A 23,066-nucleotide genomic window follows, 5' to 3' on the forward strand; every position below is an offset into this window, starting at 1 on the left:
GTCTTTGGATTGTCAGATCATTTTCATTTTTATTATTATTATTATTATTATTATTATTATTATTATTATTATTATTATTAGCAGTGGTAGAGGTACACGTTATACTAACTATACTACTACTACTAGTAGTAGTATTAGTATTAGTAGTAGTAGTAGTAGTAGTAGTAGTAGTAGTAGTAGTAGTAGTAGTAGTAGTAGTAGTAGTAGTAGAAGTAGTAGTAGTAGTAATAGTAGTAGTAGTAGTAGTAGTAGTAGTAGTAGTAGTAGTAGTAGTAGTAGTAGTAGTAGTAATAGTAGTAGTAGTAATAGTAGTAGTAGTAGTAGTAGTAGTAGTAGTAGTAGTAGTAGTAGTAGTAGTAGTAGTAGTAGTAGTAGTAGTAGTAGTAGTAGTAGTAGTAGTAGTAGTAGTAGTAGTAGTAGTAGTAGTAGTAGTAGTAAGTAGTAGCAGTAGCAGTAGCAGTAGCAGTAGCAGTAGCAGTAGCAGTAGTAGTAGTAGTAGTAGTAGTAGTAGTAGTAGTAGTAGTAGTAGTAGTAGTTAAAAAAATACAAAAAGAGTCAACATAGTTTTTCAACCTTGAATATTGTTAATTTGCCAGACCTTTTTTATAATTTAAAACAAATTTACTAATACAAAACTGTTGCAATTCTAGTAAATAAATCTGGATATTTGTCTATGAGGACTTTTTTAGAATGTGAACTCTCTGTGAGAATAGCATAATTGACCTTGCCTCAATATTGAAATGACAAACAATTTCTTGAATTATTCTGGATTAGCTACCTGTATGTTCAAGTTTACGTTAAGGTTAAGCTGCTAATACGCAAGCACACGAATGTAAACAAGTGATCAGAGGACTTCTAAATTTTGAAAAATGAATTTCACAGTGTTTATATCTGCCTGCATCTTTGCTTACATATGAATATTTATGTATTTATTAAATTAAACACCAAGTAACATATAATTGGCAATCTTAGTTTTTAGTGGACAAAAGTGGTAATTTACTCACCAGAAATACGTTCAAGAGTTTGAAAAGTATCGTTCACCCATGCAGTAGATCCCTCTTCATTTGCCGCAAACAGAGAAACCAAGTACTCTGTTCCAGGTTCTAAATTTTCAATTTTGTAATACATCTCTTTCGTAAAGTCATGTTTTACTGTAAGTCTAAGCAAACTGGTTTCATCAACAAGTTTTCTATAAGAAACATGAAATTCCTGTGGAGAGCCATTGTCAATTCCTGGGATCCATGTCAAAACAGCAGTTCTATCCGTTATTGTATCCTGAATTATGTGGACGTTCGTTGGTAAATCAGGCTTTTCTGCAATTGAAGTAAAATAAAGTTGTATTTTGAACGTTTTAGCACAACGCGTTGAAGTTTGCTCTTTCTTTTCAGAGCAAATTATTTGAAGAAATCGGGAAAGAATTGTAGAAGTTCCCCTTCAGAAAAATGTTAAGGAAAATTAAACCTTTTGCTGTATCGCCAGTGCTAGTGAATGACTTTGTGTTAAAGGCTGATTTCTAAAGCACTATTTTTAAATGAAATGATCTGCTATATTCTTCTATCTGATTCCACAGATTCTAACATAAAAACTATAGTACTATGATGAAAAGCCTTGATATTACTAATAATCATTCATGACCATTCGAAAATAAAGAGCGAGAGCAGTATGCCCTAGACGATAACGGGAATTGGTCCCCCTCTATATATCAATGCAATTATAATTCAATTTTAAACAGATTCTGCAATAGATTGCCTTTTGTTCCAAGTTAAAACAATTGTAAGGAGACACTTTTTAAGACAACCAAATCAATTATAGCTCCGTTGGTTATAAATGACACAATATTGCTTAATATCGAACATGTTCCTGATATTATACCATTTTAAATGGCATCACAATTTGGTGAACCCTATTCGAAATGAGGATGGATATGGTTTACTAACAATTAAACAATGGAAAGTAAAAGAACCGGCCGAGTAGCTTACACTTTATTTAAAGGCATATAAAAAAGAACACAATGGTGTTTATCATTTTGGACTATCCAGTTACATGACAAATTTATCCCTTTCTGGACTGTCAAACTAACATAAATGTGTTGCCTTTCCATATCAGCGACCTTGAACTCGACTCCAATTTACCAAAACACCAGTCCTGTGTCCACAAATGAGCCTTCTTCATTTCATGTTTCTTTGACGCCCAGAAAGCAATTCCTATATATACATATCTATGTACGAACATTTACAACTAATGTGTCACTATCAACATACGATGTTATTAAGCGAAAACACAAAAAACATTTTATGACATGATAAAAACTACAGCGTTTTATTTACATGCTACTGACTGAAAGACGTTTTGGTTTGTGCGTTCACATTATATTTAATTCATACTTTATGATACACATTATTTACGGGTATATGATACCTGTAGGCCTAAGGTGAAACCGTTCGACTAGTTCATCACCAACTCCGTTAGACACTGACAATTGGTAAATTCTGTAATCTTCGATCTGAACGTCCAGCACCGTTAAGTTACTTGATAGACCTTCTGTGTCAATTTTAAACTTCTTCATGTCATTTGGCAAAGGTGCACAACTGCTATTCATACATCGCTTCCACACAAATTGTGATGGCTTCGGCACAGGGTAGGCTACTATTTGGTTCACTAGAGATGCATTCTCATGTTGGCGGGCGTTGTAAATGAGTTGAACATCAACCTTAGGTGGTCGCCTCGCCGAACCTAAAAGAACAACGTTAATTTGTTAAGACAGATATTTCCTCTGATTTACCCATGAGTGAGATTCCGAAAGCACTGAGATTGCATTCTATGCCTCCCGCACCATAAGATTGCATTGATCGAAATGGATACTCATTTTCAAAGTCCATAGCTCTCATGTGTAATAAATCTATACACAACAGTCGCCTGTTTTTTACTGTCGAAAAAGAGACATGAACAAGTCACAATTATTTGCGTTTTATGCGAGAGCTAATAGTCTCTGCCAACATGTGTTTCAACCTTCATTTGAATATCTTGAAAGGTTTTTGAGTTTTGCCAAGGTTGAAGTATTAGCATAACGACGTCGACAATGATACCAAGGCTATGACAGAACTTTGACTTTTTTTCGAAGACAAGGTGACGTGAACATAGCCTGGATAAACTTATTCGCAATGGATGAACACCTCATCCATTTATGAGGGCAAATTTTCTCTTTAAGGCTTCATTACTCCGCATTACACAAGAAAACTTGATAGTTGTGAGGTTTAATAAAATTTGACATGAAATACGTTTGGCTGCACCTATCTACACACAAGTTATTTACATAAAACACTTACATTTTACATATAAGTGCATTGAGGCGTTATTCGCCGCCCCATACCGATTGTATCCGAAACACGTATAAACTCCCTTGTCCGAACATTCAGCACGTAAATCATATGTCAGTTGATGTGTTTCATTTCGTGCAATTAGTTGTGTACCGTCCTTGGTTAGTGCCATATACGAGCCGGGGTCACTTTCTAGCGAACATCGCATATGGTTGGTCGAATGTTCCTCAATTTCTACAGATGAGTGGAACTCGTTGTTGAGTTGCAAAATCAAATGTTCGGCCCCATCTGAAACAAAAACAATAGAATTCAAATAATATGTGGACTGAACGGGTGTACAAATTGTTAATAAATAATATCGCTGATTTTATTTTTGTTGATTATTCTTGATAAGGTTTTGTTGCCGTTTATTATGTATCAAAATGACCATCTATTTTTACTAATGCTTTCTCTATATTTACTTAATGAACAATTAGTCGTATTGTGATCCACATGGATGTTGTCACATAGTTTGGTATTTTTTACTCTAACATAACACATTACATGCAATCAAAGCATTCCTGCATCTAAGGAAATCATTTAGTTGTTTCTCCTTTTTAATACTTTGTATTATGACTGTGACATTTATACTCGAAATTAACCTGGTTTAATAGATATTTCCTTTTACTTTAAAATATTCATATGTCTGAAAGAAATGCAACAACGTTAATTAAACACACGTCAAATAAAAATTAGCGTTTAGTTTGGTGAAGCAAGCATCAGTTTGACAGGTAAATATCCTTAAATAAGCGTATGTTTATATCACGTATTAATGACTAAAATGTAATACACTTACAAAGTACATCTAGATGAAATGTTGCAGTATCGTACTTAACAGTCGTCGCTGATAATAACGTTGGCTGGAGAACACTAGACACCTTGCACGTATAACTGGCCTCATCACTGCGCTGAACATATTCGATTGTCAAGTTGTGTGTGTTCTGGTTTACCCAAGAGACGCTGGTTCCGGACCTTGTCCACTTAAATGACACAGCGGAAGGATTTCCGGGCGTATACAAACAAGGAATTACTAACATACCTCCTTTAACTAGGCTGAGGTCTTGTAAGATCTTTGTTTTCGGGCCATCTGATGAAATTAAGAACAACAACATATTATTTAACAAACAGAACTTGCTTTCTTTCTCCAAAATATATGTATTCGACTTTGGTCAAAAATAGAAATGAATAGGTATATACTGGTTTTCAGAAGATCCATATTGAAATTCATCGTGTAATATGAACGCTAAAGAAACCGTTTAAATTAGTTTATATTACAAGAACCTCGTACAATACTCATTTGACGGCGGATTATTATATGAAGTAAAAAAAAAAAGATCTTTTGCTAAACGTTTGAATTTATCACTATGCAAAACAACGAAAACAACGATTTGATCACATAACAGGTGATAATTAATTCGATCATGAGTGCAACGATAGCTTCAGGAAAGACGTTTATCGGGAAACATGCATGTTTCTAGTTAGGCAAAAATACAAATAAAAATATGAATATACGTTCATCAGATGTTTGATTTTTGCAGAACAACTAGTTAAATCTTCAAAATAAATTAAACCATCAAATAATAACTAGATAAAGCATCCATTGATTCATACAGTGGTAATGTTTTGTTATATGTAAAATAAATAATATATCTCTGTAAACATGCAAAATACCTTATTAATCAAAATGAAAAATTCAACGTACATGCTTGTTATTAAATTAAATTAAATACAATCAATAAATAATGGATTAGAAATACCAATTTATTCAAACAAGTACGAATAAATCCTTACATAAAACATCCACGTTTAGATCTGCTGACTGCGTTCCGTGCACTGTTCCTTTGAACGTCGTCTGCATAAAGTTTTCTGCCAAGCACGACACTTGCTGGCTGGCGGAAAGACCGCCAGTAATGTTGTAGATGCCCGACGGTGATGCAGTCTGACCAGTCCATGTATAGATTGATGGAGGGGAACTGACCACAGAGCATGATAACCAAAAGGCATCTCCGGTTAGTACTTTTATTTCGTCTTTTACTGTCATATAGCCGGTTTTATCGTAGTGGTATCTCAACGTTATACCTTGTGGAGTTTCTACATTAATGGAAAACCAGAGACCACTTTCATAATATACATACTTTATTTAAGTTGTTGCAAAAAAGAATAATGTTTGCAAACGAACTCCGCTATATCCACACAGTGAATTTCGACACAAGTGTAAACTGTATAGCCCGTTAACCACAAAACAAATAAACCAATTGCTGGCGTCAGTGCTTAGGCGTATGCTTTAACGTATCACGGGGAACTCACTAATGAAGTGATGGTGATGTAAAGTAAAGCAAATGCTATTCATGCTTACTGATTCATGTAATAAAACATCGCATGTCATCTATACTTTCCTTCAGTTTATAAAAACCTTATTATTTGCCCTAATAAGACCCATTGTCTTACATGCATGAAAAAGTAATTATATTCTGTTAGTAGTTTTTATTATTTTTTCTTACTAAATAACTGACAATGGCTCGTTATGAAAGACATTCTAAGAATACTAGGGTTTGATGTTGAATTATCTCACTAAACATTACCACAATGTGTTGAATTCAGTTACCACGTATGTTTATATTGTATGCTGAATATCCATTGTCTGATTGTTCTGTACTTTTCATTATGTTGTTGAGGGCTTTTCACAGTGCAAACGTAGTACATGACCAATACATAAAAGTTTCAAAATTTCATGTTCAACTTAATTTTCAGGTTAAATATTTACCAGGCATAATACATACGTCTGTTGAAACATGTGTATATGTAATTAATAGTTGATCAACTGTAAGGAAATAAGATTTTATAAGTGTTGCAATCAGAAATCGTTCTTAATGTGCTAAGTATATATGTATCTTTAATAATACGTTAATATTGATGAAAATTAAAACTTCCATTAACTTTAAGTAGCGGAAACATGTGCATCAAGATAAAGATACCTTATTAGATACATGCTAAATGCACCCAAGGTTCTTGTGTGTATGGAAAAAGTTATACTTACGCCACACTACGATTTTCAGCGAGGATACATTGGTTCGGGTTTGTGGGCTCCCGTTTGTTTCTGTCATTGTGTTAGAGGCAGTGCACTGGACCGTGGTGTTACCATTGAAAGTACTCAATGACAGCAACTGGTCATTTGTCTTTGTACCAGACCAAAGGTAGATAGACGGAGCCGGATTGGAGTGCGCTACACAGGCAACTGTAGCTCCGGGTCCTCGTACAATGGCGATAGTGTTGTCAGAAATGTCTGGGCCTCCGGAAGTCCCATATTTGAATGTAGGTAGGCGAGGTGGATCTGGTTTAATAAATACAGTTTATGTGCTTGAAATTTAACAAAGAACTGAACCCGCTCGGCCTGCGTTCGAAAAACGTGACTAAACGCGAAAATGTGCATACGTAAGCAGCATAACCTACGAGTATTACCTTTGAATATTTAAAACTGAAATTCCAAAAAAATAGATATCAGTCGTATATTGCGTTATACAATTCGATGTGATATATGTGAATGTCTTTTATTTCTTATTTCCCATTAAGATTATTGCAACATTATCCAAAACATTACTTTTTTAAGTCCGTCTAGTTTTACATGGTCATTTATACAAGTTTTTTTATAAGGTCGTTTTGATTTAATAACTCCTTATTTAATTTATTTGTTTTAAAATTAATGATTCTCCAAATGCTATAAGAGCAGCCCGCATTTCTAGTTCAAACAATCCACAGAAAGAGGGCAAGGTTTGTAACATATTTACGTAGAAATGACATTGACGGCCTTGTGAAATATTTGCTTGTACATTGTGAAACGTTTATATGAACAGAATAACATACTTACACAGGACATTGATCGTAATAGTTGTTCTATTCTCCCCATTCTGGAAACTGCCGAAAGAAGGTACCAATTTGTTTTGAACCCTGCAAGTGTAGTCCCCGTCGTCGATGTCAGGTAGGACATTCGTTAATTGCAATACTCTGTTAGCCGTGGATCCACGTGGGTACGTCCAGCTGTAGTTGCCCGCCGGGTTGCTGTCAGTGCTGCAGTTGAACACCTTGCTGTTGCCTTCGATGATATTCACCGTACCTTTTACGGCACTACCATTCACGCGTATTGTTGGCATCAAGGGCGTGTCTGAATTAAAAAAATAGCACTTTATTGCATCAGCAGCATGCAACAACTGCATAAAAACTGTATTCGAATGTAGGAAGCGTACTTTACTGCACGCAATTGACTGACGTCGTATTTCAGACTAAGCGTTTATAATTAAATATTTAAATGACCAATTGTATGCCATTTAAAATGTTATTTGCAAATATCCTCACAACCATAGTATAATCATGAAATTCCCCCTTTGCTGTTTTATCATCGGAATATTGAAATTTTGTGACTTATAACCTCACAAGGCCTGACAATATCAAATATTTTTTATACATGAAATGATCATTGAGTAATATTTCATCTACATATTACTTCAGGTAAGAGTTTATATTTTACAAAAAAATGTATAACGCTTGACGTGTCTGATATAAATGTTTTTAAGATAAGATTTGCAATTCAAATTATCAGCAACGAATATACTCATTTTACATTCGATGCATTTTTGAAGTCGCACTATATCAAGGCCTTTATGTCATGAACTTGATAAATCATTAAAGTCTTACTGGACAATTTTAAAAAACGTCGAATTTGGAAATTATAAAGCAAATATTCTGATTATTTACCAGGGAATCCATAAGAACATTGTATTTTAAAAAAAGAAGAAGTTATTATGCATGTCATTTTAGAAATGTTTTTCGAACACTGAACAAGTAAAAACTACTAAATATACTATATAATAAGCTTACCATTAGCAAATGTTCAGTTATGAACACTCATATTCAATCAATCTCTTTGGCATTGACTACTTACACAATACATCGATTAAAAAGGACGTCGAGTTTCGGCCAGTAACCGGAATACCACTCCCAGTTGCGAACATGCTGTTCCTAGCCTCAAGGGTGTACGATCCTGCCTGTGTCCTCGAAATGCCGGTAAAGCTCAACGATAGGTTACTTCCCTCTGATCCAGATAGTAGATATGTGTTCGGCAGTGGATTACTGTCAGCCGTACAGGATATTGAGAACATGCTGCCAATAATGACACTCAACGATGGTGAAACGTTGACAGTGTTGGCTTTGCACACAGGTGCATCAGGGCCGTCTGGAAATAATGCGAAATTTACACTCATTAGTTCATATGTTATCATCTCGCATGTTGATTGCAATGCCGAAAAACACATGCTTTATTACAGTTTGTTGAACGATAAATGAAGTGGCACTTCTTAGACAACGTTCATAGCTGAAACGGTTGTGCTAAAACATTTGTGCAATACACAGGCGCTCGTGCTCATGAACAAAAACATAATATTAAGTCAAAGTATCTTGAATTTGAACCTTGTTTTAAGAAGCTTTTCTATCTCCGTGCAAATGCATAAGATAAATACTTATAACGAACATACGCGTTGTTCTAGCAACACAACTTCCACCATAAAAGTCAGGGTTCCAAGTCCTCATTTTTGAGAAAAAAATGTTCGACATGTTATACAAATTATTTTTATATGTTGTGTTAGGAGAATGTCTATTGTTAATGAATAGTGCATTTGGCCACATGGCGGCTCTTGCGAATTCGCTAAATTCAAGATGGCGTTCAAAATGGCCGCCAAAAATTGTAATATGAGAAATAATCAAATAATAGGTTGTTTAGATATTTTGAAAGAAGATATTAAAACCAAATCACTTTTAAATATATACATACACTGACTACTGTTCAGATTCATGTTTATTTACATTTTATATTTTCAAGGTCAAGGTCATTTTAGAGGTCAAAATGCTAATTTTTAGAAAAATACACTATCGAACTGGCTTCTTTCTTAGTTTTATTATTTAAATGTGATAATGTGTATCAAGCTTATACATGTACCAAAATGAACTGCTATGTATGTTCTTTCAATATATTATTATAATGATAAAAACAGATGGCTATTATAAATTGCCAATTCAGTAAAAATGTTATGTTTGAATATAAAGAGAAACATTTTTGTGGATATATGTCCTTTAAATTGACATACAACCTTAACTCTTTGAATGTCAATGTCATTTTTTTTCAAGGTCAAATAATAAAATGTACCCGAAAAATTGATTTTTCCTGTAGTATTGTTGATTTGTTTTTAATTTATAAGTAGTTTGTGTCAAAAAGTGGCGGCAGAAATGCAAATTGTATGGTCCTTCATTTTAAACAATATTAATTACGTAAAGGTTTTAGATTTTGTTGAATAGGTGCAGATTTCATACCATTACAGAGTGCCAAAGGTGTTGATATTGCTGTAAGTGTCTTAATAATAAGGAAAATTGTGCAAGTGTTACTCTCTAAGTCTTAGTCAATAGAATATCTAAATGCAGGGCAGGCATCTATTTCATAATATGTTTCATGTAACCATGCAAGAACGATCTCTTCAGTGTCAAGGTCAAGTTCATTTCAAGGTCAAAATACACAATACGCAAAATTCTTGTATCTTTAAGATATCATGTCTATTGTCTATTTTCTTCTCTGTTTAAAGTTTACTATTGCATGTTCATTAACAACTTGTGATTGCAGAACTTGTTATCATGTATATATATATTTCAATATAAGGTCAGTTTTCATAGAACAGTGTCAGAGTTTCTAAAACTGTTTTGGTGCCATTGCATTATCAAAGTGCAGCAGTTGGCGTGACCATTAAGTTTTCCAGTTAAAAGTTTTGACTACATACCTATGTCTGAATACAAGCAGTGTTTCTATTTCATAATATGCTTAAAATTATAAACTATTTCACAGAACAGAACACATTATGGTGTACCTTGCTGGAGTTCTTTGTTTTCGTCTGTAAAAGAACTCATAAATCTGAACGGTAAGCATTAGGCGGATCCTTACCATACAGTAACTAGGGTCAAGTAAATAAAAAAAGCTTTACTTTTATACATTATAGTTATTGAACATTTGCCTTGACAACGTTTACGTCACCATCTACTCTCATTATTGAAATATATAAAAGGTTGTTGATACACTAATACATAGCTTACTTTTAGAGATTGTTGATCTATATACTAGTAGTATCGTTTTGAAGATATTTCAAGGTCAGTATGGTTAAAAAAGTATTGCCAGATTCTGTAATTCTTCTTCAACTTATTTAGTTTATACTAATGTGAAAAGAGAAAGCAGTTTGAAATTCAAAGTGGTCTAATGTTTAGAATATAAATGTGGAAAGAAGGGAAACTTGTCAAATATGAAAAAACCTTACAGGATATACAAGTAAATTTGAAACGAAGAACAAACTTTGGATTTCATTGGCCAAATATATCATATCATATAAATATGAATCACTCGTTTTAAGTCTTGTTTGGGTTTGTTTTGCTCTAAATATATCATATTGCTCCCAAAATGTGGTCTTAAGGGCATTGTGTATGCTAACTTGGAGCTGGACATGGGTTTGTTTTGGTCTGAATGGGCTCTATGGTTTCAAAAATGTGGTCTATTTGACATTGAGTAAGATTACTTAGTGCTGCCCATGGGTTTGTTTGGCTCTAAACAGGCATTATATTTGCTGTAGTCTAATAGGCACTGTGTATGCTAATTAAAAGCTACTTATGGGTTTGTTTTGATCTAAACGGGCTTAATATTTTCAAAAATGTGGTTTTATGGGCACTGTGTATGCTAATTTACAGCTGCACATGGGTTTGTTTTGATCTAAACGGGTTTTATCTAAACGGGTTTTATAATTTCCAAAATGTGGTCTTATTGGCACTGTGTATGTTGCCTTAGAGCTGCACATGGGATTGTTTAGATATAAATGGGCTTTATGGTTTCCAAAATGTGGTCTATTTGACTCTGTGTAGGATAACTTAGAGCTTCACATGGGTTTGTTTGGATCTAAATGAGCTTTATGGTTTCCAAAAGGTGGTCTATTTGACACTAAGTAAGCAGCTTCTTACAGCTGAAAATGGGTTCGTTTGGAACTAAAATGGCTTTATAGTTTCCAAAATGTCGTCTAGTTGACATTGAATAGGCTTAGAGTAGCACATACGTTTGTTTTGAATTAAATGGGCTTGATGGCTTCCAAACTGTGATCTATTTGACACTGAGTTGGCCAACATAGAGCTGCACATGGGTTTGTTTTGATCTTAATGGGCTTAACGGTTTCCAAAATATAGTCTTAAGGGCAGGGTGTATGCTTACTTAGAGCTTCAACTGGGTTTGTTTGGATCTATATGGGCTTAATGGTTTCCAAAATAGGGTCTTTTTGACACTGATAATGCTTACTCAGTGCTGCGCATGGGTTTGTTTTGATCTAAATGGGCTTAACGGTTTCCAAAATGTAGTCTTAAGGGCAGGGTGTATGCTTACTTGCAAAAATGTGGTCTAATGGGTACTGTGTAAGCTTATTTAGAGCTGCACATTGGTTTGTTTGGATCTAAACGGGCTTAATGGTTGCCAAATGTGGTCTTTTTGATACTTAGTAGGCTTAATTAGAGCTACACATGGGTATGTTTGGCTCTAAATAAGCATTATTGCAGTCACAATTGAAATGATAGAGAATTGAACCGACTTAATTATATACCTGAGTTTTAACCTATTGATATGATTGACTGTACAGTGGCACTGGTACTGTTTCGGCTTGTATAGAACCTACATGGTCTTGATTATAGCAACTGATGGATCACTTGGCACTCGATTGGCTTCATACGGTCAAAATTTGGCAGATATCAGGACGAAAAAAAGTTAATTACACAATGTGGACTTGAGAAGGGCCAGAGTATGATGATGGTCTGGAAGATTGGGTTCGGTTACAGCCCAAAAGCCGTTTAATGACCTCTGGCTTTGCTTTCGTAGAGCCCGTCTGAGCTTGTTTGATAATGAAAGCGCTTGTTTGTAACCGCAATAGGAATTTTTGAGCTCTTGACGTACCCTTCTGTAGTAAGAAAGGTCCACAATGGGCTTTATTGCAATCATTCAGAGGGATGCTGAGGACCTATTGTCATGTGGATTTTTTTGGCGCTTGGAACTTGGCACAAAATGAGCCATAATGGGGTTTCGGGCATTCAGTAGGCTTATATATAAACACTTTATGGCTTGCTTAGCAGGTATTATACCTAGGACGAATTGATTTTGGGTTGCTTGAAACTAGAATATCAATACATAACGTTGGTAAAACACTGGATGGACTTGAAAAGCGATACTTATGGCTTGTTGTGCCTCACAAAAATATATGACATGTAGCATGTTTAAATCGGCTCAAGAGGGGACATTTTGTGGTTGACTTGACTTTTAATATGGGAAATATATTAACTATGGTTAAAATTGCTTGGTGATTTTGGTAATGTATAAACATTTTTAAATAAAATTTAACCAAAACATAAATAAATTCAACAATAACAACGTCGATATTGAACATATTTGTATTTTGACATTAAATTTAGTTTAACTTTGATTTTGAAAAGCTTAATTTTACATTATAAAATAGTTATCATCTATTCATATGGATATATGTTTAAAAAATGAAACAGTTATAATGTACTAATACTGAAGTCTCTAGGAATCAACAAATGGTTGTAACCGCCTTGGGTAACATGTACTAGGACGACACCTAGTTGTCTCCATATCATCATTAAAACATTTCCCCTAAAAGTAACTGAACAGAGATCAAAACAGAGGAAATAATCAATTATTTTTCTGCAAACACAATTAAATTTAAAAAAAATAAAATAAAAAAGGCGAAAATAAACAACATTCTCAACTGTTTGTGTTTCAATATATTTTGACATTGAACTGACCTCGACCTTGAAGCAATCAGATTAGTATGTCAACATCAAGCACATTATTAAATTGATACATGCCATGAATTGAGATATACATATTAATTGACTGTAACACTGGCACAACTTGCCATAAGACTCGTTCAGCAATAACAATCATGCGATCACCTTTAATTGGCACACTGTAACGGTGTGATCCTTCGCGGTTGCGGTTTCGAGAAAGAAATAAGCTATACCCTAAACAATAGTTTTAAATAGGGGAACATATAATTTACAATTTTGTCAACGCCTTTAGACACATACTAAACGTAAATTAAAATTAAAATGGAAAAAAGTATACAGGAAAAAACATATTTTGAGTTATTTTTCATATCTTGACCTTGAAATGACCATGACCTTGAAATGGCTGAAATAAGCTTGAACTTGACATGGGAGAGGTCAGATAAATATTTCAATATAAAGCATACTATGAAATAGATACATGTCATGCATTTAGATAGACTTTCAAAGTAACACTAGCACAGTTTGCTATAAGACTCTTACGGCAATAGCAATCTTGCGACCACCTTTGGCATGCTATTATAGTATGAAGACATGGCGTTTTCAAAAAAATATAAAAGCTAAATCCTAAAATATTGTTTTAAATGAAGGAACACACAATTTACAATTCTGCCACCACTTTTTGACACACACTAAACATAAATGAATTAAAAAAGAAGAAAAGTAAACAGGAAAAATCGAACTTTAGGGTATTTTTTATACTTTGACCTTGAAATGACCTTGAAGTAGTTAAGGTTATATGACAATTTGAAGTACATTATGAGAAAAGTAATATCCATGTGACTATACTTTCTTAGTTACTTAATGAAAATAGCTGTTCTCGAACATAGTATATTTATTGAAATTGCAATTAATGGCGGCCATCTTGGGTGACATCTTGGATACTTCCTTTTCGCAAGAGCCGCCAAGTAGCCAAACTCACCAAAATATTTTGTATAGCAGAGGGGTGCAGTAAATTTCCTTATTTTTCAATTTTTTCTGCCTTGGAACCCAGACAAGAAAATGTACTTATCTAGTATATAAATTTTCTTCTGTTTTTTTTTCCTTTTATTAGAAGAAATAATACTAAAACGATTGTACTTTTACACAACAACACTTGAACTCAGCTACTTAGGATTAGCATAAATGCATTGATTTTCACGTTTGATAATTTCAAGCCACTGTTATTCGATATGATCTAGCTTTGCGTATTGTACTTTACTTCGATCCTTTATGAAAACGCATAATTTTTCATCAACCTTTTAAGGCAATTCGTATATATCTTTACTTTTACTTAACATTTACGAGTGCCCCCGAAGAAACATGAACACATGAGGGCTAACAATTTATCATTGTTTCCTATCAACTTACAAAGAACATTAATCTTCTTTGTTCCTGAAGTGAACCACTGTTCCCTGTTCCTTGCGCGACAGTAAACGCCCAAGTCCTGGTCATCTCTCTGTACCTGTAGAGTTAGGGTCCCTTGCGTTACGAACAGATCCCCGTCCGGTGTTGATGTCGTGCTTGTACCAGAGGTTATCTGTGTGTCGTCTTCTGTACCAGAGGTTTTGTTGTCTGTGTGCCAAACGACGGAGGCTACAGGGTTTCCAGGTGACGTCTGACACTGGAATGTGCCTGCTGTGTTTACTATAACGGACACGGGATTGACAATCGGAGAGGATATTACTGTCGACGTAATGCCAACTGAAACAAAACATGCGAAACGTGTTTTAGCCATTATGCAATGCACAAAAACTGTATGTTAACACACCATCATATATAATAAACAAATTAACAAAGTTGAATAAAACATCATTAGTGACAAAGAAAATGATAGATTGTGATCCAAATGGCTTATATTATTACGCAGTTGCAAAAGGCATTATGTCTCCAATTCTTAACGATTAATAATTGCCTGAAAGTAATCTAAAATACAGATAAAACAAACTTTTCAAACCACGTAAATAATCGTTTATCATATAATATAAAATGTTTTATTTGATGGTACTCCATTTGTCTTCAAAGTTGTTTCAAGATCTTTTGCATTTAAATTTGCCCTTTATGCCACATCAAATTGATGCTATGTTTAAAGGAATAACAGCGCATCTGTTGTGGTACCTTGAGTATTGAAAGCTCCTTTTTAATTAAGTGTCATTTCATTTTACTTTGTGCCTCCCTTTAGAAATTTATTGAATTGTTTAGTGGTGTAGCCGATGTATTGAATTGTATTTGAATTGAGACCGTTTTTTCATTCATGTAAATATTATCCAAATAGACAAGTTGATTACGGTTAAAGCATAAAAACATAAAGCATGTGATATTTATTTCCAAATGAAAAAAAACCAAGCCTAAAAAAGACTTCTTTCTAACGGCAACATTCTTTCAATAATATAATGGGACTGTATAGTTGTTCAATATTATGAAATAAAATTGCCGATCTTGAAATGGTCTTGTGCAAGCTTTTTAAAGTCTAATTTGGCGATTATCTGACTATTGACAAAAATATCTCCAGGTAACATTGATTAAGTTGCCTAAACCCCACAGGAATATGTATCACTGGTTCGTTTGAAATGTCATGAGTAATTTAAGATCCTTTACTGAAAGAATCGGGTCACAAATAGCGATCAGTATAAAACAACACAATGGTTAGATCATACGCAAAACTCTTTTAGGCTACTTTATTAATTTGTGTTGTCGGTTTTTACATCTCAATCACAGTGATATTGAATTCAAAAATGAATCAAGGAGCGGAAATGTATATAGACATCTCAATTCTTTGTTGGTACCTCTGTAAATACATGCACTTACCGGTAAAAAAACGATCTAAATAGTCATTATTTATAATCTAGATTGTTCTAAAACGGGTAACAGGGCATTTTACTGAACATATTTTACCGTATTATCAACAAAAATAAAATCTACATCTTGTTTTTACTTGTTATACACTAGTACTTTTATAAGCATATCTAAAAACAACCTCACATAGTTAGAATTTGTTGTGGTGTTGTACTTTGTTTGAAACTGTTCTTAGTATACATATGCTTATACGTGAGTATCAGCCTTAAAACTTAAATATCTGAATTTAAATGTGTACCTTATCCTTAAAATAAATGCTATGCTTAGTGAATACAATTATATTAAAATGTAGAAACTAGGTTTTTAAAGCGAATGCACATTTTTAGGGATTTGTTTGTTAAAAAGATCTATCAATTCCTAAGTTATATTATTAAAAAAATGTACTAAGCTGCTTTTGTAATACGGTTCAAGCTATACAAACAATTGAACGTGTAAAATTAAACTTGCAGAGTACGTACATTTTGTTAACATCGAAAATTCAAGCAATGTAATTTTGAATCGTTGTGTCACGTGATCGACACCATAGAGTATATTGTTCATATACATATTTTTCCGCTTTATTTAGAGTGACATGTGTATAATTACTCAATTCCTTTACTTCCGCCATAAGAAGCAAATTATGCCCTTTTTATTTATATTTCAAACAATGGAATAGTTTAAATGTTATCTAAACGGATTCCTTTTTCTTTTGATATAAAGGCAAACTATTAAAACATGTTAATTATCTACAGGCGCGATAAGATAATGGCCGACAAGTGTTGATTTAGTATTTCGAATGATAAAATCTTGCGTTTGCTTTGTATGTCTAAACAATATTTACTATAGAAATGCTTACAAAGAGTTTTGTTATTCTATACTTGAATTGCTATAAATATGCCGATTTCAAAACTACAAAATGATGAGATTATAACAGTTTAAATTTGTAGCTGGTTGTTAGGTAACCTAGATGTTTGGTAGTCCACCTACCTGTTTTTGTTACCGAACTTATTCGTTTTCAATGCATAAGTCTACTATGTTACGAATTTGTCATGATATGCATCTCTAATTGAATATGTATCTTTGCCTTTTATGGCTCAACATGTTAAGAAAAGCTCAATCTGATACAAGCTATTGTTTTGCAGTTCAGTGTTGTATAGGTATATTTGCATTGTTATGGCTCAACACGTAGTAACCTATATTTTTCTACATGAATGATCGTCTGACAGGACTATTTTAACATTTAATGTCAATGAAAGCCCTTATACACCATAGTCCATTTGACTTTTATACATTTTTTGGTCTTTTTCTTTTATTTATCTTTCTTCAACCACATCACTATGATTTATAGGACAAATTCAAATACTACTTTGTATACCTTACCTTATCTATAACTCGCACTATTTCCTTGGTCAGTTTGTTTTCGGGGATTTCCCTTTGTTATTCTACGTTGAAGGTATCACATGACTATTAACTTAGGCACATATAGAATACTAATAGGCCTTTATAATACTTTACAGCTACCATACAAAGATCTTAACTGTTTTGATTCATTTGAACTTCTCATTTCGTTGTCAATTATTCTATTGCGCTGTGGTGACATACATTCAAATCCTGGACCGGCATATAAAATTAATACTTCATTAAACACTGACGTCACGGGATCATTTTTAAGTAACCTTTCTCTCCAGCATTATAATGTACAGAGCTTTTTCAATGAAAAAGACACCCTTTATGAAACTCTCAATTAAACGAAAATAAAAAAAAAAAACATATTCAAACATGTTCATAAATTTATCTCCGACACGAAAAGATTTTCTTAGATACAAAAGGCCTACTCGGGATTTACCTTTGTGCCATTTTTAAAAAAAAGAAGGATGTTACTGAAAATATATTTTTCCTTCCTCAGATGCTCGCACTCATTAGTACATCAAACATATTGTTTTCTTTTACAACAGACGCAACTATTACAACCTTTGAACAACTTGCTGGTACTTTAATCGTTTCCAAATAAAAGAGTGTTATTAACGTGTGCTATTGAATTTCGAAAACATTTCTTGAGTAAAAACTTATAAGTGAACTGTGTTACTAATGCTTATTTATCTTTTTCTTAAAGTACATGTTTATGTCATACAAGATGTTAAATGTCTTGTGAATGTAGGGCAAATTGTTATATTTCTAAGTAATGATCTTCAGGGCATAATATTACAATATTTATCATTTTATTAATTGTTCTTTTTAACATTCTTTATTTTATTTTTATTTAATAAAATAAACCATCTTGAACTGCCATCGATTGTATAACTTATTATCATAAATCCTTTTAAACTCCAGACATGGCGTCATTTTTGTGATATACAACATAAATGTTGAGTAATTTGTGTGTTGCAAGGATACGGTGCATCCAAAATTGCATCGATTTAGATAATGAGAATGGCTATTTTAAAAAAAATAGCTTGTAGTTCCTGATGCTTGAATACTGTTGTTAATATGACTTTTATCATTACTATGATGTATAACAACAAATATGTTTTACATAGTATAAAATAACTATAACATATACCTAAACACAAAAAAATGCACGGCAAACTCATACTTGTACCACTGCCGTTTTTGATCTAACATCGCATAAAGAGTAACATTTTATTGTAAGAGGCCGTTAAAAATTCGTATCTAAATTGTTATTGGATTGGTGTTGATAAATAACTTCTTACCTGCCAAATCAATAGTCAATTCATTAGTATACGCGATCGTCGACGACTTCGCAGTGTTGTATATAAATTTACACTTCCACATATCGCCCTTCATGTCAGTCTCCACACCGATGAGAGTACACGTGTACTTGGATTTGCTAACACAGCCGCAGTTCATGTTCGTAGGGACTGGGTAGTTCGTGTCAAAGCGACATGTTCCATTTGCATCTATTTTCATTCCTACTGTAGATGACCAAAGGTATGAACCATTGCCGGGTGGTTTGTTGTACCAGTATACAGCAAGAATAGTATTTATGGAGGAGGAACAAGCTAGCTTCAAGTTGTCGCCAGGAGACACCAACGCGCCGTCAGTCCCCGTGCTGTTACCCGAGATTGTAAACGTAGTAATAACTGTAAATTATTTTGAGACCATCGTGAAGTAAATTTATTTTCACAAGCAATTGTAACAGATAGTAATATTATAAATGAAGTTTAAATATTATGTATTATATATATCGACCAACATCTTACACTCGATAGTAATTAAAAAGAAGATATACAAATAAAAGCAGCTGGCGAGATGTGAACTGATGAAAACTGTTCTAAAAAATAATATAAAACTATTATCAAATAGTGTATCCTAAAATAAAGAACAGGATTTAAAGAATATGATTTAACAAAGAACTGTTCAAACTTCATTTACGTTATTGGCCTACGAAATTAACGATTTATAATTGAAATCATACAGTATTTGAAGGCATGCACGCAAAAAATATTGGTTCATAGTTACAAGTAAATGAATCGTTATACTTCTCTGTTGACAATTTCCTTTTGTATATACATATACATATACATAATTATGACCCAACAACAATATATATATATATTTTTGTGTGTGTAAGTGTGTGTTTGTGTGTGTGTGTGTGTGTGTGCGCGCGCGCGCGTGCGTGCGTGCGTGCGTGCGTGCGTACATTTCAAAGTAGGAAGATTATTGTAATGCAAATGCTGGGGTGTTGCTTGAAGCCTTATTTCGGAATTCAAGTTTCAAGCGATGTTCTGGGAAATCAATTTTGCCAAAATATTCAATTAGCTCATACTGGCTTGCCTGGTGTTGACATTGATTTTTGTTATTCAAAAACCGTACTGATAAATTACAATGCTGTTCATTTATACGGCACGTTATTAATTGAATGCCGTCCTTGATAACATAGTACAAGTGAGTTAAGTCATCCGCAACCCTCGACACGGATATTTATGTTAAAACCAATTAGTAAACATAATCGATACATTTCATTTGGTACTTTGATAGTTGGCGCTGTTTTAGTTTTGTTTATAGTTTAGGTTGGTGGCTGTGCAAGAAAGGTATAAGTTTTATGGACTAACGATAATTTTCGAGAAAGCAGATGATATATATATGTAAGTTTATATATATTAGAGGTGTCAATATGGTTGTAATGCGTATGACTCTAAAGCATAGATATCTCGACCATATTCCCCAACCTTATAAATCTTTTATTGTGTAACCCTAATTTCTGTTTCATTTCTTTTCCCTCCTACATCATCATTGTACTGGTCCTATGTATGTCTTTGTTACAACAACTTTGGCTCATTTCCCACATTTCCCTCATTCATCAAAGAACTATCTTAAACCGAAAATGACTCATTGCACCAATTCACTTTATCCCTCATACAGATTTTAAACACCAATAAAGACTCATTGTATTATTTCAGTCAACCCTCTTACATCTATTTAACACCAGGAAGGGCTCAATGTACCATTCCGATGGTTTCTTATACATTAATAAAACACCAATGAGGGCTCATTGCAACATTTAAGTCATACCTCATACATCTTTGTATCAACACTAGGGGCTCATTGCACCATTTCACTAATCCCTAATACATCAATGTAACACAACTAAGGACTCATTACACCATTTCACTCATCCCTTGTACATTTATGCAATACCAATATGGGTTCATTGCACCATTTCACTCATTCCTCATGCATCAATGTAACACCACTAAGGGCCCATTGCACCATTTCACTTATCCCTCATACATCTATATTACACCAATAAGGGCCATTGCTCCATTTCACTCATCCTCCATGCATCTATATTACACCAATAAGGGCCAATTGCACCATTTCACTTATCCCTCATACATCTATATTACACCAATAAGGGCCCATTGCACTATTTCACTCATCCTCCATGCATCTATATTACACCAATAAATGCCATTGCTCCATTTTACTCATCCCTCATGCATCTATATTACACCAATAAGAGCCAATTGCACCATTTCACTCATCCTCCATGCATCTATATTACACCAATAAGGGCCATTGCTCCATTTCACTCATCCTCCATGCATCTATATTACACCAATAAGGGCCAATTGCACCATTTCACTCATCCCTCATACATCTATATTACACCAATAAGGGCCCATTGCACTATTTCACTCATCCTCCATGCATCTATATTACACCAATAAGGGCAAATTGCACCATTTCACTCATCCTCCATGCATCTATATTACGCCAATAACGGCCATTGCTCCATTTCACTCATCCTCCATGCATCTATATTACACCAATAAGGGCCCATTGCACCATTTCACTCATCCTCCATGCATCTATATTACACCAATAAGAGCAAATTGCACCATTTCACTCATCCTCCATGCATTTATATTACGCCAATAACGGCCATTGCTCCATTTCACTCATCCTCCATGCATCTAGATTACACCAATAAGGGCCATTGCTCCATTTCACTTATACTCATGCATCTATATAACACCAATAAGGGCCAATTGCACCATTTCACTTATCCCTCATACATCTATATTACACCAATAAAGGCCCATTGCACCATTTCACTTATCCCTCATGCATCAATGTAACACCAGGAAGGGCCCATTGCACCTTTTCATTTATCCCTCATGCATCTTTAATACACCAATAAGGGCCATTGCTCCATTTCACTCATCCTCCATGCATCTATATTACACCAATAAGGGCCAATTGCACCATTTCACTCATCCCTCATACATCTATATTACACCAATAAGGGCCCATTGCACTATTTCACTCATCCTCCATGCATCTATATTACACCAATAAATGCCACTGCTCCATTTTACTCATCCCTCATGCATCTATATTACACCAATAAGAGCCAATTGCACCATTTCACTCATCCTCCATGCATCTATATTACACCAATAAGGGCAAATTGCACCATTTCACTCATCCTCCATGCATCTATATTACACCAATAAGGGCCAATTGCACCATTTCACTTATCCCTCATACATCTATATTACACCAATAAGGGCCCATTGCACTATTTCACTCATCCTCCATGCATCTATATTACACCAATAAATGCCATTGCTCCATTTTACTCATCCCTCATGCATCTATATTACACCAATAAGAGCCAATTGCACCATTTCACTCATCCTCCATACATCTATATTACACCAATAAGGGCCATTGCTCCATTTCACTCATCCTCCATGCATCTATATTACACCAATAAGGGCCAATTGCACCATTTCACTCATCCTCCATGCATCTTTATTACGCCAATAAGGGCCATTGCTCCATTTCACTCATCCTCCATGCATCTATATTACACCAATAAGGGCCATTGCTCCATTTCACTTATCACTCATGCATCTTTTTACACCAATAAGGGCCCATTGCTCCATTTCACTCATCCTTCATACATCTATATTACACCAAAAAGGGCCCATTGCACCATTTCACTAATCTCTCATACATCTATTCAACACAAATAAGGGTCCATTGCACCATTTCCCCGTTCCCTCATATATCTATTCATTGTATTACACCAATAAGGGCCCATTGCACCATTTCACTCATCCCTCATGCATCTATGTAACGCCTATAAGGGCTCTTTGCACCATTTCACTCATCCCTCATACATCTATGTTACACCAATAAGGGCCCATTGCACCATTTCACTTATCCCTCATACATCTATATTTCACCAATAATGGCCCATTGCACCATTTCACTCATCCCTCATGTATCTATGTAACACCAATAAGGGCCCATTGCACCATTACACTTATCCCTCATACATCTATATAACACCAATAAGGGCCCATTGCACCATTTCACTCATCCCTCATGTATCTATGTAACGCCTATAAGGGCCCATTCCACCATTTCACTCATCCCTCATGCATCTATATAACACCAATAAGGGCCCATTGCACCATTTCACTTATCCCTCATACATCTATATTT

The 23,066-nt window shown here is 34.3% G+C and overlaps 1 protein-coding gene across 2 annotated transcripts in view; it reads right to left on the bottom strand.

Annotated features, from left to right (window-relative positions):
- LOC128237535 (nephrin-like) overlaps positions 1-23,066 on the bottom strand; it is a 36,147-nt gene that overhangs the window by 7,823 nt on the left and 5,258 nt on the right. For both annotated transcript variants that reach the window (XM_052953125.1, XM_052953124.1), the window contains exons 2-11: positions 18,797-19,186; positions 14,622-14,954; positions 8,293-8,583; positions 7,222-7,515; positions 6,394-6,687; positions 5,148-5,447; positions 4,153-4,443; positions 3,327-3,605; positions 2,419-2,733; positions 1,005-1,313 (exon numbers count right to left, since the gene is read on the bottom strand). In XM_052953125.1, coding sequence (XP_052809085.1) covers positions 1,005-1,313; positions 2,419-2,733; positions 3,327-3,605; positions 4,153-4,443; positions 5,148-5,447; positions 6,394-6,687; positions 7,222-7,515; positions 8,293-8,583; positions 14,622-14,954; positions 18,797-19,186 — 3,096 coding nt within the window. The remainder of the gene's footprint in view (positions 1-1,004; positions 1,314-2,418; positions 2,734-3,326; positions 3,606-4,152; positions 4,444-5,147; positions 5,448-6,393; positions 6,688-7,221; positions 7,516-8,292; positions 8,584-14,621; positions 14,955-18,796; positions 19,187-23,066) is intronic.

Source organism: Mya arenaria, chromosome 6, assembly GCF_026914265.1.
Source record: "Mya arenaria isolate MELC-2E11 chromosome 6, ASM2691426v1".
In the NCBI taxonomy this organism is placed as follows: domain Eukaryota; kingdom Metazoa; phylum Mollusca; class Bivalvia; order Myida; family Myidae; genus Mya; species Mya arenaria.